This window comes from Drosophila miranda, chromosome 3 (genome assembly GCF_003369915.1).
Source record: "Drosophila miranda strain MSH22 chromosome 3, D.miranda_PacBio2.1, whole genome shotgun sequence".
In the NCBI taxonomy this organism is placed as follows: domain Eukaryota; kingdom Metazoa; phylum Arthropoda; class Insecta; order Diptera; family Drosophilidae; genus Drosophila; species Drosophila miranda.
In genome coordinates this window covers 16417042-16431956 of record NC_046676.1, presented here as the reverse complement: position 1 = coordinate 16431956, position 14915 = coordinate 16417042, and the positions used below count along the sequence as shown (strand labels likewise).

Genomic DNA, 14915 nt, shown 5'->3' with positions numbered 1-14915 from the left:
GAAGGACTTGTCATCAATGCTATAATGACTGGATCCAACCTAAATCACACCTGTCCATACAATGTGGGTGTTAGCATATCATCCACAAAATGAAACAGTTTTAATTGGATCCATTTATTGCCATCATTTAGCATGATATCATACTGGATAATTTGGAATTCACAGACGGTTTGCTGAGAACTTTACCACTCCCCAAAGGCGACTATAAGATCCAACTACGATTTGCCACTGACAAAACATGGAGAGTGCAAGTTTCAGTGTTTTTCGCAAGAGATGAACAATAATTGGATCGGATAGCTATGGACAGGTACTACAGGACCGGACCCAAGGGCCCACAGTAGCTGGCTATGTATATATTTATTCTATTCCAGGCACAAACATCTAGTACATATGCACATATCATATGTCCAAATTTATATAAAATACAGAACCTATCGTTTAGACTTGTGAAGTTTAATGGAAAATTAATAGATATTTACATTTTAGCTAAGCTTTTGCTGACACTACGCATAGTCATTAGGCAGTCGTAATCACCCCAATATTTGTTATTCGCATTGGTTTCGAAGTCACTAAACTATAGCTTCATTACCCCTAATGTGTAATCGGTTTTTGGTTGAATGGAAATGGTCTCGGTACGTCCTTATAATGGCTGGTGTCCATTTACGTTCATACAGCGTCAGAATCTGACTAGAATCTGTCTTTGGAAGGACTTGCCATCAATGCTATAATGACTAGATCCAACTTGAATCATACCTGTCCCTACGATATGAGTTAGCATAGGTATCATCCATAGCACATCTTACTAGATAATTTGGAGTTCGGCGATGAGTTTGCTCGTATGATATTGCATACTCTTGTGCTGTAGAAAAATACATGAAGGTGGCTTTGATTTTATTTTGAGCACACACTTGGGCCGCTATATCTTCGGCGAAGTACCTGCTGTTCAATCAAAATCTCGATTTTATTGAGATTTTTGGATGAGGGGGATGTTTTTCTGATGTCAATCAGTTGGCAGGACTATCCCAATGCTTTTTAGGCTAGACATTAATTCCCCTTCTTGGACGTTGAACGAATTCCCCTTGAGATTCGCTATTCGGGGGGCAAACAGGGCTAGATCGGCGAAGGACAGGACCTAGACCGTCGATCGGCATACATTTCTGTAATCCCCTTTTTCCGGAACCTTGTGGAAGGTTCCTCTCTTCTTCTAAACAAAAAAAGGACCAAAGTTCAGAATATTTTCCACAATTTGCTCATATATTTATCAATTTCACTTTACGTTCAATACATTACAAAATTCAAAATTTTAAAATGTTCTCCTTGTGCATGTTATTTAGTTGTAATAGTTTTGGTTTATATATACTCGTATGTATTCTCTTGCTGTCGAGATTGCCGAGTTCAATGTTCAATGAGATTGTTGTGTGCATGGCAATGTTGAATACAGTTTAGTGAACAATAAATAAAAACACGCACTTAACTCTTTAGGCAATACGCATTTTGAGCATATCAAAATCTCCTGAAAGAGTTTCCACATTAAAACAGACAGTGTGTTATACATATCTAAAGTTTAAATCGTAAATGCTTTGCTGGCCGGCTGGCTTACAGTCTAGAATCTGGATCTCGACTTCATAGCTTAAGTAGTTGTGTGTTGCGTGTGTTGCGTGTGTGGTATGGGGTATGCGACAAATGTTTAAATGGCACGTTTCCAACTTGAAGAACAAGTTGAAGATAAGGATAAAATACAGATGACACTTTAAGATACAAATTGTTACCGAATGTTTTGATTGTTTTTGTGGGTGTAGTAATACATAGATTAGTATAAAAGTTACGTTCCTAGGGGCATAAATAGTACGAAATTTAGCTTAGACGTAGATGCAGATGCAAATGCATATTTACCATATGAATACAATATGTAGACTTAGAGACTAAAGCGGATCTGCATGCGTATGAAATGAAGGTGCTGCAGTGTGATAAATATGAAATGTCGTGTGGTAGCCAGTTCAGTCAATCCTGCACACAATGAACGCACTTCTGCACTGGCTGTATGTTTTTACACAGTTTTCTTGTTGCTTAATCGTTAACTAACTATACCAAGATGCTATTTATAGTTATGGATGTGTGTATCTAGGCTTAAATATGTATATGGCGGCGTCGTTCGTATTTACAGTTCTCGTCATTCGATCGTTCATTCATTTATATCGCACATGGTTTAACTAAGACTAAATGCAGACCTGTCCAGTGCTCAATCCAACTCGATTGGTGCCCAACAGAAACTAAAAAACAAGTAACATAAATTGTTTTCACGACTAATACTTGTAGTGGGTGGTAGGGGGGTGGGGGCGGGTCAGGTGCCGCCTCACTGTTAACACTCGAACTCGTTGGCCGTGATGGCGCTCAGATCTTTCATGAGACCCTCCAGATTGGCCATCTCCTGGTTGAGCTCCTCGGTGGATGTGCTCGGTGCCAGTCTCTGGATCTCGTCGGTCGAGTGTGCCACCGACCCGCCGCCCTGCAAGCGATTGGGCGTGGCGGCCGAGAACGATGGCTTCTTGTAGGGCGACTGGTTCTGTGGACGTATTGTTACGGCAGGAGCTGAAAGAAACAAGGTCGTACGAGCGTCAGTGGCGCCACAAGATCGCCTTTATGGTCCAGATACTCACTGTGCTTGTTAATAGGCGTGGCTCCCCCAGTGGGCGGTGGCCCTGGAACGCTGAAACTCTTGAGCGGATGCCCGCGCTTGGCACTCTCGATGGTGGACACACAGCCATTGCCAGCAGCTCCATTGCCGGCATTGCTGCAACAGTTCAACAGGGAGGAGAGAGCAAAGACAAACAATTAGATCTAGGTAAGGCCAAAGGTTTTGTTTTGTTTGTGCTTTATATTGCTAACAAATTCATATGATTCGAACGAATTATGGCCCTAGTTGTGGGCCAGGGCACTCCTGGCGATTACTCGACTGACGCTGTTGCCCTGAAAGTAAAGCTTGCGCGCGTTCTGAATCTCCCTGGCTTTCACGGCCAGACGGGTGTACGGCAGTCGGTCGCTGGCGGACATAATGCTCCACGTGTAGCTGGCCAGTTCGGTAACGGTGGCCGAGTCGCGCATGCTGAACACCCCTCTGGCCTGGTGGTTGATCAGAATCTCGTCCAGGCGGAACTTGTTCATGAAGTTAACAAACGGCACCGGCGACGACATCAGCATCAGCTGGTGGTCCACGCGACGCTCCAATGTCTGCCGATTGAGCTTGATCATCTTCATCGACGGCTCTCGCACCAAATTGACCGTCACACGGGAATCAATACGTCCCCATCGCGATCTCGTGCCCATGCCTCTGCTTCAACTATAACTATATATCCCCAAGCTCGCAAGATCGGAGACACAACAACTGTTTCGAATTTAGATGAGAATTTTGTGGTGCTTCTGAATTGCTCTGAACTAAATTGAATCGAGTGCTTGACTAGATTTTTGGGGGGTTGGGAACTAACCAGAAGCTGGCATCGTAGCCCCCGTAGGGGTGCTCGGGCGTTTGGGCCAGCGAGCTGTTCTGGTTCGGCTGCGAGAGGCTCTGCTGCGAGAGGCCCGTCTCCATGGTCATGTGCGAGCGGTTCTGGTGGCTGTACTGGGTCCTCGGATACTGCGGGCGCTCCATCGTAGAGTTCATCGAAGTGGCTGCTGGCGGGGAATGGCGATTGATGAGCCGGACAAAGAACCCAATGGTCTGCTACTCACTCATATAGCCGGGCACGTAGGAGCGCTTGTCCAGCGAGTTGGTCACATGCCCAGGCACTCCGCCAGGCGTCTCCACCTCGTACTCGCTGTGGACCACCGAGCGGGGCAGGGTCAGGGCCCCACTACTGGAGGCTCCATCGCTGCAGACGGGCGTGACAGTGTGCAGACCCTTGTCAATGTTCTTCAGCTCCATCTGGTCGTGATGGATCCATAGATCTGGGGGCTTTGGCACTCCCACGTTGTTCTTTTGATAGCTGCAAATCGAAAAACAGGTCAGAAAGTGGCACAGGGTCCGTAGGACCTTAGGACTTTACCTCTTTTTCGTATGCTCCGGGGACGATTGGGGCTTGCTGCGGCAGAGGAATAGAATGGCAAAGAGGACAACCAGCAGCACGACGACCGTGGCTCCGATGATGTACAGCAGCTGCTCGTTGTCGATGCCCTTGGCAATGGTGTCCGCCTCCTGCATGATCACCGCAGCCGTGGTCGTGTAGGACACCAGAGCGGAGAAGGGGGCATTGTTGTTGCCCTGCTGCTTGGTGGTGCGCGCCTGCACCTTGAAGTAGTAGGTGGTGTAGGGCTTCAGGTTGGACAGCATCAGCATGGTCTCCTCGCCGGCGAAGGCCTCAATGGACCAGTCCCGGTCGCGCTTCGTGGTGTCCGTCGTGTAGTAGATGTTGTAGCCGGTGATCTGGCCCACCGTGTGCTTAGGCGGCATCCACTGGATGATCACCGTGGGGGGATTCTCCTCGTCCAGGCGCACAGTTACCTCCCGCGGCGGCGTCACTGGCACATTCTGGTAGGTGCTGTTCAGCACCGACATCGACCAGGCGGACTCGCGGCGCCCCTTCACCACCTTGACGGCGAACTCGTACTGGGTGTTCGGCCGCAGGTCGTTGATCATGCAGTTGAGATCGGTGGTGTTGTGGTAGCGATAGCGACTGGATCCCGTGATGCCGTAGCTGACCGTGTAGTGGCGGTTGTCGGTCACGTGCTGGTTCTTGTTCAGCATCGTGTCGATCCAGTAGACAACGATCGAGGAGCTCGACATGGTGATGGCCCTCAGGCCCACGGGCACCTCCAGCGGCACCGGCACGTCGATGGGCTCCTCGTCGCGGGTCTTGATGTTGTCGTAGATCGGCGGGCCATCGCCCTTCACATTGCGCGCCCTCAGCGAGACCACATACTCCGTGTTCGACTCGAGGTTCTTGAGCACGTGGTAGCGCTCGGTCTCCTTCAGCTCGATGGTGTTCTCGTCGGGTATGCCTCGGCCCCAGCCCAGCACGTAGTTGCGTATCTTGATCTCCGGCTGCTGCGGCGGACCCCAGTGCAGGCCGATGTTCTCCGCTCCCGGCTGTATATTGATCCAGATCGGTTTGCCCGGCACCTGCGTCTCGTCCAGATCGTTCTCCAGCGTATTGACGCGATACCACTCCGTGAACGGCCCGGATCCATTCACCGTCATGGCCGCAATCTTCACCTGGTACTCGGCACTGCGGTCCAGTCCGCTCAGCTCGAAGTAGCGTATGTTGGCCGGCGTGCTCTTCACCTGCGGCGCGTCCTTGAACTTGCGATACCGGATCTTGTAGCCTGTTATCTGGCCATTGCGATCCTCCTCGGCGGGTGGCTCCCAGTGAACGGTAATGGACTGCCCGGCAACGGCAAGGACACAAAGGTTAAGAGGGTAAAGAGACTCCCAAAGAGACGAAAGGGTATACTCACGCTGGAACTGGTCACCTCCAGGGTGACATTGTTGGGCGGCTCCGACGGCGTTGAGGAGTACGTCTTCACCTTGATCTCGGCCGAGGGATCGCCCATGCCGTTCCGATTGAAGGGCACCACACTGATCACGTAGTCCGTGTAGGCACGCAGCTCGGTGAGCAGTGCCTCCATGGCGGTGCTATCGTGGTACAAATCAGCTCCGCTTTCGTTCTGAAACGGGTTCAAAGGTTCGATTAGCCTGTGGTCTGGGGCGACTATGGCATCGGGCGCGTGTCCCACCTCCGAGTAGTAGACGCGGTACTTGAGTATCTCTCCGTTGGTCACTGCCGGCTCCTCCCAGCGCACGTAGATCTCGCTGTGACTGCGCGCATGGCCCTCAAAGGCCCGCGGCGGTCCGGCTATGTTCACCTCCGGCTGGGTGCTGACCTCCAGCGGGGCAGAGGACTCGCCGCTGCCGAAGTTCGTGCTGGCCACCACACGGAACTGGTACGTCCTGCCCGGCAGCAGCGATTGGATGTTCACCTGCAGGTCGTCGTGCGATTTGGTCACCATTTTCTGCTCCCTAAACAGAAACAGAAACGGAAAAGAGTTTTAATTCCGCCAAAAGGATGCCAGCCGTCTGTCAAAAGCAGGAAGCAATCAGATACCCACCTCTCGCTGTTGTTCATCTTGTAGTAGACCGTGTAGTAGACCACTTCCCCGGCATTCTGCAGGGGCTCCGCCCAGCTGAGGGTGACGAACCGCGGCTTGACTATCTGGGCGGCCAGGTCGCGGGGCTGGCTGGGCAGACGGGCCAGAAGTCCGCTGCCTAGACTCTTCAGTGGCACTCCACTCCCGGCGGCGGCATTGGCGCTCGCTTCCTGCTCGCTTGAATCTGCGGGGGACGCAAAATTGAAGGATGGGGGCAATGGCAATTGCAGCTTCTGTTGCTGCTGCTGTGGCTGGGATTTCTTGTGCTTGTTGCTCTGCCAGGAGGCCAGTATTTTCTGGGGATCATCGCCGTGCTTGTAGGCAGCGATCAGTGCCTCCTTCGTCTCGTCATCGTCGTACTCGTCGTCATCGTCGTCGTCTTGGTCGTTGTCATTGTGGCCGTTGCCCCTGTCCCCTGCGCTGCTCTCCCGCCGCAGGGCGCTGGCCTCGTTCCGCTCAAAGTTGCGATCGTTGAGCGGCTGCTCGGGCCGTGAGGCCTTCCCCGAGTGCTGCAGGCTGTCCAGCAGGGTCTTGGAGTACAGGAGCCGCGTGGTCGGACCACTGTCCTGGGCACTGTCGTCGTCCCCGTCCTCGTCCTCGTCCAAGTCCTCGGTCGAGCGCAGGCTGGCCCCCGATTTGGTGCGCAGCGGCTGCTGCTCTCCCGAGCTGTACGGTCGTCGTCGTTTCACTGGACTGTCGGAGGTCTGCAGGGACTTGGTGGACTGGCCTTGGGGTTTGCGTTGTTTGATTTTCACTTTTGGGACGGGATTCGGGATTGGATGGATGTCGCGTCGCGTCGAGGAAATGATAAGCCAAGGAAAAGTGTCGAAAAGGAAACGGAAACAAAGAAAAACAAATAAAACAAAACAAAAGTTAATAAATTATATTGACAAAATTCATTTAATATCACATTTCTTTATTATTAATTGCTACCGACGACGATTCTCCTTTGCGATCCGATGGGGAGAACACACCAGAAACGGCTGGTATCGACATCATCGATAATAATCGATTTTTTTTGGTTTGGAAAATATCGGTTCCGTGAAGGCTTTTAGGCTTTCTTTCCCGACTAAAAATCTGTAGCCATAATTACAAAACAATTCGGAAAGGCCCTAGAATATAGCAGGACTCGTCCTCAGAGCTTTTTAGATGCTCCACGGATTCTGAGAGACATGAGCAGGAGCCTCCTTAAAGGTGGCAAATTTTTAGATTTACTTATTTTAATATTATTTTGCTGTGGATTCTTGAGGAATCACACGAAATCTATCTCAAAAAAGACAAAGTTACAGGTTTAAAAAAATTGTTTCAACGAAAATCGATTATCGATATCGATAAATGGTTTTTTTTTTTTTGGCGTATGGCTATACGGATGGTATTCCAACTCGTTTATCCGTTCTATCCTCTGGGTTTTCTCCTCCATCATTGGATCGCAAAAGAAATATCAATATTTTAGCACAAAATTCTACACAAAATATATACAAATACACAACACAACACACATGAAATAAATTTACAAAAGCAGGAGGACAATGAAAGGACAATGTTTGTACAAATTGAAAGGTCTGGAGGTACGTGGAGCTAGGCGTTCAATTTCGTAGAGTCATTTTACAGGCCGAATCGACAGCTGGACAAATACTGGACACCGGGCTGGGAGACTACATATACAAGGGGGATAGGCGGGGTAGGGGGATAGGAGGGGTGGCGGGGGGGCCCACTTACCTCCTGGTGGGACGACGCGTAGCCGGGCCGCTGCCTGGACACTGCCAGCGGCATTGGTGCCCACGCACTGGAACATCCCGGCATCGGAGTGGAGGAGTCCCAGGATGCGCAGGTTGTGGTCGGCCACCAGCTGCATATAGTCGTTGGGGGTGACAAGGTCGCCGTTCTTCAGCCACCTGATGAGGGGCTTGGGCTTGCCCCGGATGGCGCACTCGAGCTCCAGCTCCTCCTTCTCGTGGGCGGTCTTGTCGCGGGGCGCCTGGATGAACTTGGGCGGCACCTGGACCTGCACCGTGGCCTGGGCGTCCAGGGAGTCGACGGTGTTGCTGGCCCGGCACTGGTAGTTGCCCGAGTCGATGTCCTCGGCACTGGAGATCTGCAGCGAGCCCGTGCCGATGATGGAGAAGCGCGAGTCGAGGTCGTTCAGGTCGAGCTCCTCGCCGTTGCGCAGCCACTTGATCTGCGGCTTGGGCATCCCGTTGGCCACACAGTCCAGGGTGACGGTGTCCCCCTCGCGGACGGTCTTGGGCGACGGCCCCACCAGGAAGGAGGGGGCCACCGCATGCTCGCCGCCCGGCTGCTCGCTCGCCGCCTTCTTGATGTTCAGATTGGTCTTGCTGCTCAGGCGGGAGACGCTGCCCGAGGTGACGTTGCACTGGTAGGCGCCGCGATCGGAGGCAGCCACCTCGTCGATCTCCAGGGCCCCGTTGGGCAGCACCACCATCCGCAGCTTGTCCAGGGGCAGGGGCGTGTCGTCCCGGAACCACTGCACCGAGTGCCGCACGCCCTCCTGCCAGCTGGCCTCGCCCACCATGCACCGGAAGTAGGCCGTCTGTCCCGGCAGCAGGTACGTCTCGATGAAGTCCTGGTTGAGGTCCGGCTGGCGGGCAATCGCCACCAGCGCCGGCCGGCTGAGCACGCTGCCCACCCCCTCGGCGGTGAGGAGGCACTGGTAGGCGCCGGTCAGGCCGCGGTTCTCCTCCACCGAACTGATGTACAGCGATCCGTTCTTCAGCTGCGTGCGGAAGGTGTCCCCCACGATGCCCAGGTCCTGGCCGTCGGGTCCCCGCCATCGCACGGTTGCAGGCGTGGGCGTGGGCGTGGCCTTGCCCTTGCCACGGGCAGGCGCACTGCCGGAGCACTGCAGCAGCACCGAGTGGCCCTCGGGCACAACAGCATCCTGGGGCTCCAGGGTGAACGAGAGTGCTGCAACAACAACAAAGACACATTAATGGGGGGTTGGCTCATCAGGAAAATAGAATGGGGGGCGAGCACGGGTCTGGGGTCTGGGCTGGGGACACGCCTCTGGGGCCGCCACTTGAGGCAGGGCAGGGTAGGACAGGGCAGGCATCCTGCAATCTGTCAACTTGTAAACACGCCTCAATAATTGATGCTGTGCTGCAAAAGCCAACTGGATGGATGGATGGATGGATGGACGGATGGATGGGCGGGGGATGCCACGAGGGCATGCAAATATTTGCATTTCCACTTTGGCCCCGACTCGGCTCGTGGGTGGTGGCTGGTGGTTGGCGGTGGGGTGGGAAAAGGTAAAAGGGGAGACGCAAGGGAGGCCGCCTGGGCCTGCCGATGAATAAGCTGCTAACATGCTTCACTGTTGGCTCACAAAGAAGAAGCCCAGCGAGGCCCAGAGAGGTGGTTGCAAGTCGCTTCGCAGTGCCGACACTTTTAGCCATAAAAGAAGAAAACTAGCTTGAAAGGCTCTTAGGAAAGAGAACTCTCGAAAAAAGCCAGAAGATTATTAAAAACTAAACAAGTGCATGTATTCCAGAAGTAAAAAGCTATCGCCCTTTGTTGGTGGTCCGCTCTCGCCACGCGCTCTCTTTTGGGTTCTTATTTTGCTCTTCTCTGTCTCCCATCAAACAAGGCCTCAAAGCGCTCTCGGTAGTGCTGAGCGTAAAATAAGACTCGAAAGAGAGTGAGCAAAAGAGTAAAGAACCACCGCAGAGATCGATCTGCCGTTTAGAATCGATACGACGCGTGTTTGTTCTATAAAAGAACATCCAGTTATGAGAGATTTGAGTTTAAATCATTAGAGATTGTCCAATTCCTCAAACTTGACTTTAGGTTGGGGGTTTTCCTCGTCCATTATTCGTTCCTCCTTCTTCTGATACTCATTTCCAGCTCTTTATTCCTGTCATCTCTGCTGCAGCTCCCAAGGCACATATACCCTATCTCTCTCTGTATATATGTACAGGAGTATATGTGTATATTTGAGCAGCCTTAATTAGGCATCGAATCGCCAGTCGCCAGTCGCAGCAGGAACAGACCCAGACATTCGAAGAGGCAGCCAGAATGTTGATGACTTAATTTACAAGATTTATCCAGCTGTGCAAAGGATTTGGGCCTGAATCATGAATTACGCATTCTCATTTGAATTCAATTCGGTTTATATCCTGGTTTAGCTATCCTTTTGGGCAGCAGTCAGTCTCCGGCACCTGCATCCTTTTGCGGAGGGAAGGAGCCGCCTCCTATTCCCATTCCCGAGCGCATTTTCCGCATATTGACCGCACGTGAACTCGGAAGGAACCTCCGACCAACCGACCGACGGGGTGGAGGATACCCGTAGAGTGGAGAGTGAAGAGTGGAGAGCGGAGAGTGGAGAGCGGAGAAGTATGCCTGCAATTTATTCGCTTTGTTTTCCATTCCCGCACTCGGGCATTTAGCCAAAGTTATGCGAATCGTGTGCACTCGCCAGGGGCCAGGAGTTCGGGCTTCTATGCACTCCGCTCCTGTCCAGCCGGGAGTCTATTAGGCCCTGCTGCGAGTGAGTAGGGGAGTGAATGATTGAAGTGGTCTCCCCCGCCTCCAGTTCTGGATGGAAAACAACTGCCGTAATGGATTCCCCTTTTGGAAATGTGATTTTAAATATGGTACCCCCCTTTTTCTCTCAGTGCATGTGTAGTATTTCGAACATTTGAGCCCCGAGACGTGTGGCTTTTATGGTTATTGCTTTCGGCTCCTGTGCTCCGATGGAGCCGAACGCAAAGAACTCTTTTTTCGCCCCCCTCCCCTCCCCTGGAGGTGGGCGTGCATTCCACTTGATAAAATTGTATTTCTACAAACATTTTACACTCTTTTTAGAGTCGGGTTTTGGGATGTGTTAGGGCAAGAAAAGGCCAGCAATTGATCCGAATATCCCTACATAAATGTCCTTGCGTCCTTGCTGCAAAAGAGAATATTGTACATGTCGTGTGCATGACGCGGCACTTTCTTTTGGCATTCTCCCTTCTCAAAGGAGGTTCTACTTCAATTTGCAGCTGGATTTCGACAGAATGTCGAAGAGAGATAAAAGAGAGAGAGGGAGGGAGGGAGGGAGGGAGAGGTACCTGCATTATTACGGATACATTTCAATTCCAGAGACAGCCCGCATTTGCAGCTTCACTTTTTTTGGGTTTTGTTTCGGGGTTGGTTATTCTTTTTTTTTTTTTTACATATTCCATAATTACTCCAGAGAGAGGAATTTCTGGCTATTAAGGCTGGCGTTTGGCTCTAAATGGAGACATCTCTTGCAACAATTTCGAATTTTATGGCCCGGCCTCGGGCGGAGAGCAGAGAGCCAGCAGGGAGCTGGATCCAATTAAAAACTTTATTGCTCGAATTGATTTTTATTGTGCACTTCTTTGGCATCTGCCGGTGGGAGGGAGATACAGCAGGGGGGGAGCGGGAGGAGGGGGTGCCTAGAGATAGATCCAATTTCGAAAGTCCAAAAGGGAACGAACCAGGGGGGTGGGGGGAGAGAGGAGAGAGTTGGGCATACAATGAGGTTATCTGTGCTCCCAAATACGAAAAATTGTGTCAATTGATTTTATTTCTCTCTTCCTCTCTCTTTCTTCTCTGGCTATCTATCGGTTGGCTTTAATTATGAAAATGTGGAATGGCGACCACCACGCACTGATATCCGATTGACTCCAATAAATAAAACCAATAATTCATCAAATTGTACACAAAGGATTCGCATTCAAGTGGTTATTGTTATGGAAATATAATTTGCTTTTGGCCTCATGAAAGCAGACCCCAATTATGGCTGTGCTTTCATTCATCCTTTTTGTGGTCTTTGAACCATTATTGGAGTCGGTTTTCAGCTATGGAAAGAACTCGAATAATACTGAGAAATATCTTTATTTTATTTTTGGATCATTTACTATTTTTGAATAATTTTTAAAGAACATTTTTAAGCCTTTAAACATTAAAAAACGACCCGTAATGTTAGTCCTCTCTCTCTCTCTCTCTCTGTTGCTCTCCTCCCAACAACGAAGCACCATCCGGCCTTTACTGGACGAGGAAGAGGGCTCCTTCGGGCCATCATAATAATACGATCCCAATTCTGCCAGCTGATGGACAATATAATTCTCTTCAATTCAAATACAATCATTTTTCTTTTAAAAAATTGTAAAAAATAATGCAATAAACTCAAGCTTTTAAAAATCACCCAATCTCATAGAAAATTTATTAATATATCGGCTATAACTAATTTTCTTTTGAAAATCACGATGGAAAAGCTCTTAAAACAGCAGTAAACTGGAATCTCGACTCTATATCTCTATATCTCGACTTTAGGGCTTTCTTCTGGCTGTTGCACGGATCTAATATGCCCCGTCAGCAGGTAAGAACATTCTCTAGCCGTCTGCTGGTAAATACTACCACTGGGAACCCCCACCCCCCCCCCCCCTTTTTTTGTTTGCCAAACTGTCGTTCGCCTTCGTTTCCTTTGTTTCCTGCGGCAAAAAGAGTCACAACAAAAAAAGTACAAACCCCTTTTTGCAATATTTGCATTATGCACGTCTGTGCACCCACCATTCCATCCCCACATCCCACCATTTCTTTAAACAAAAAAAAAAACCACTCGCAGGCAAATGAAAATTTAAGAACAGAATAAATATAAATGCACGAAAAATATTGCATTTAAAGAGCGAAAAAGTGCTTTATTAAGAGCGAAAATTTAATGAATTGAATATGAATTAAGTTTCGGAAATTCTGAAATTGTTCTGTGGGTTTTTTGGGCCTCAATTGCCGTTCATTGAATCAAATTAAACAATTATAATTTAGTCAGATTTGTGCGCGTTCGCTTTCGTAGAAATTCCAACTTTTAAATGGAAGAAAGACGCAACGCAACGCAATGAGAGAAATGCCTTAATTGAGTTTAATTGTTGCCACAACGGACCTACAGCCGGTCTTTGGGTCGAGTCGAGTCACGCAACATCCATTTACAAAAGATTAACAAATTCAAAAACGAAAAAACAAAAACCAACAAAAAAAAAACGGTGGGAGGCTTCGATGCAACAAGAAAAGAAGCTGGAGACAAGAAAAGAGAGTAGCAGATACAAGATACAAGATACATGAATATTTATGATATTCCAATGAATTTGCATATTTTACGATTTTTCTCGGTGCGTCCGGGCAGGAGGAGGAGCGGGGAGGGTGGAAGGGGGGGCCACCAGTGGCGACAGTTTGTTGTCTACTATGCAAATGTTGTCTCTTTCGCTGCCACATGCAACACGGAGTCGATACAAAATTAGCAGTTCACAAGAAAAAAAAACAGAGACATTGTAAACATGGCACATCTCGTAGATTGTGGCCGCTGGATGGATGGAAAATGCTTTTCGAAACTGGATCAACTTGGTCTGCTCTCCCCTCCGCACCACTCCATGGCATAAAGAGCTAATTGCACTCACATTTGCGATGCCATTGCGTTGCCGGGAAAGCCAATCAAATTACCATATGGCCAAAAAAGCCAGAGAAAACTCCCTAAAAGGAGGGGAGGCTGCAGCGGCACGCAAAAGACGCGCACAATTAGGCAGAAATTTCCACTGAAACGAGCCATCCAGCCAGCCAGAAAATATCTTAAATGAGAGGAAAAGCAACAGAAATTTCGCATATCATTGGGCCACGATCGGTGAAGGGGCGTAGCGGGGGGGAGGGGGGAGCAGGCCATTAGAGGCAGCTAATGGTGGCACCTTTTAAGGTTAAACTGGGCAGGCGGCCAGGCCAGAGGAGCCTCCTCTCCGACTGCTTATCGCCTGGCCAAATTTATGCACAGCCGCCAGACTAAGGGTTAAGCAGCGAGAGAGAGAGAGAGAGAAGGAGAGCTATCTAGACCAGGATACACCCTGCACTGCTTGCTTCCCTATAACAGTCATGGCACAAATAATAGGAACGGCTTTTGAAAACAAAATTTGTGATTTTTAGAGAAAATTTAATCTAGGAAAAATCCGAGAAAAATCTTGAAAAAAAGAACCTATCCGTGGCCGTACCTATTTGTTGATTTCTAGAGCACTCCCAAGGCAAACTTGGTTCCATTATTGTGTGGATAATGCTTCACCGGCTAAGACCTCCCCTCATTACCATTCATGATTCCAGGGTATGTATTTTTAAGCGAAAATCGTCATGGAAATATCTAAAGACTTTGCAGCAGCTCGACTGCATTTGCATTTGCATTTGCATTCGGGCCAAGAGACTCTTGCCACCGCTCCACTATCGAAATGTTGCATCGCACGCTCACGCCACATCGCCACATCGCGGAGCGTTGGAGGAACCCCAGAGGAGCAGCAGCCACAGCCACAGCCACAGCCTGGCTGTGGTCCCCCTCCCCCTCCCCCTCGCCATCGATTGGCTTGCCAATGTTGATTTTCCGTTTGGTTGGGCCCTCCACCCCCTGGCCACAAAATAAGAGGGAAAAACGCAAATGTATGCAAAGAGAAAAGAAAAATAAATAAAAATTTTGCAACGCGAAACGGAAACTGCATCGAAAACGACTCCAGCGTGACCTCTTTTCCCTTTGCCCCATTCTGGCGCACTGCCCCGCACTCCTCAAGCTGCCGCCTGCCTTGTGCGTGTCCCTCCCAACCCCCCTCTGGTGCTGCCACCCCCCGCCCCCTCAGGAGTATTTGTGGGGGCAGAAAAAGAAGGCAGCGAAAATCGTATGAATATTTAATTGGCGAGTGACTTACGATCTACGACCTACGACGGGGGATATAGAGAAGCTCTAAATCCTTCTCCCATGGCCATACCCTTTATTCAATTTAACGATTTTAACGATG

At 49.8% G+C, this 14915-nt stretch overlaps 2 protein-coding genes across 7 annotated transcripts in view; both read right to left on the bottom strand.

The window, feature by feature from the left end:
• Positions 1-1233: 1233 nt before the first annotated feature.
• LOC108158404 (neogenin) overlaps positions 1234-14915 on the bottom strand; it is a 37484-nt gene continuing 23802 nt past the window's right edge. Inside the window, exons 2-10 of one of the 6 annotated variants that reach the window (XM_017290666.2) lie at positions 7858-9063; positions 6100-6892; positions 5728-6010; positions 5449-5658; positions 4041-5374; positions 3727-3980; positions 3483-3669; positions 2658-2791; positions 1234-2589 (exon numbers count right to left, since the gene is read on the bottom strand). In XM_017290666.2, the coding sequence (XP_017146155.1) occupies positions 2360-2589; positions 2658-2791; positions 3483-3669; positions 3727-3980; positions 4041-5374; positions 5449-5658; positions 5728-6010; positions 6100-6892; positions 7858-9063 (4631 nt within the window). In that variant the 3' untranslated portion in view covers positions 1234-2359. The remainder of the gene's footprint in view (positions 2590-2657; positions 2792-3482; positions 3670-3726; positions 3981-4040; positions 5375-5448; positions 5659-5727; positions 6011-6099; positions 6893-7857; positions 9064-14915) is intronic. The other 5 variants (XM_017290667.2, XM_017290668.2, XM_017290670.2 and 2 more) reach the window with 5 other exon arrangements.
• On the bottom strand, positions 2883-3447 carry LOC117187927. The gene has a single exon (XM_033390895.1). It carries the CDS (start codon positions 3322-3324, stop codon positions 2917-2919), a length of 408 nt encoding a protein of 135 aa, XP_033246786.1. The 5' UTR covers positions 3325-3447; the 3' UTR covers positions 2883-2916.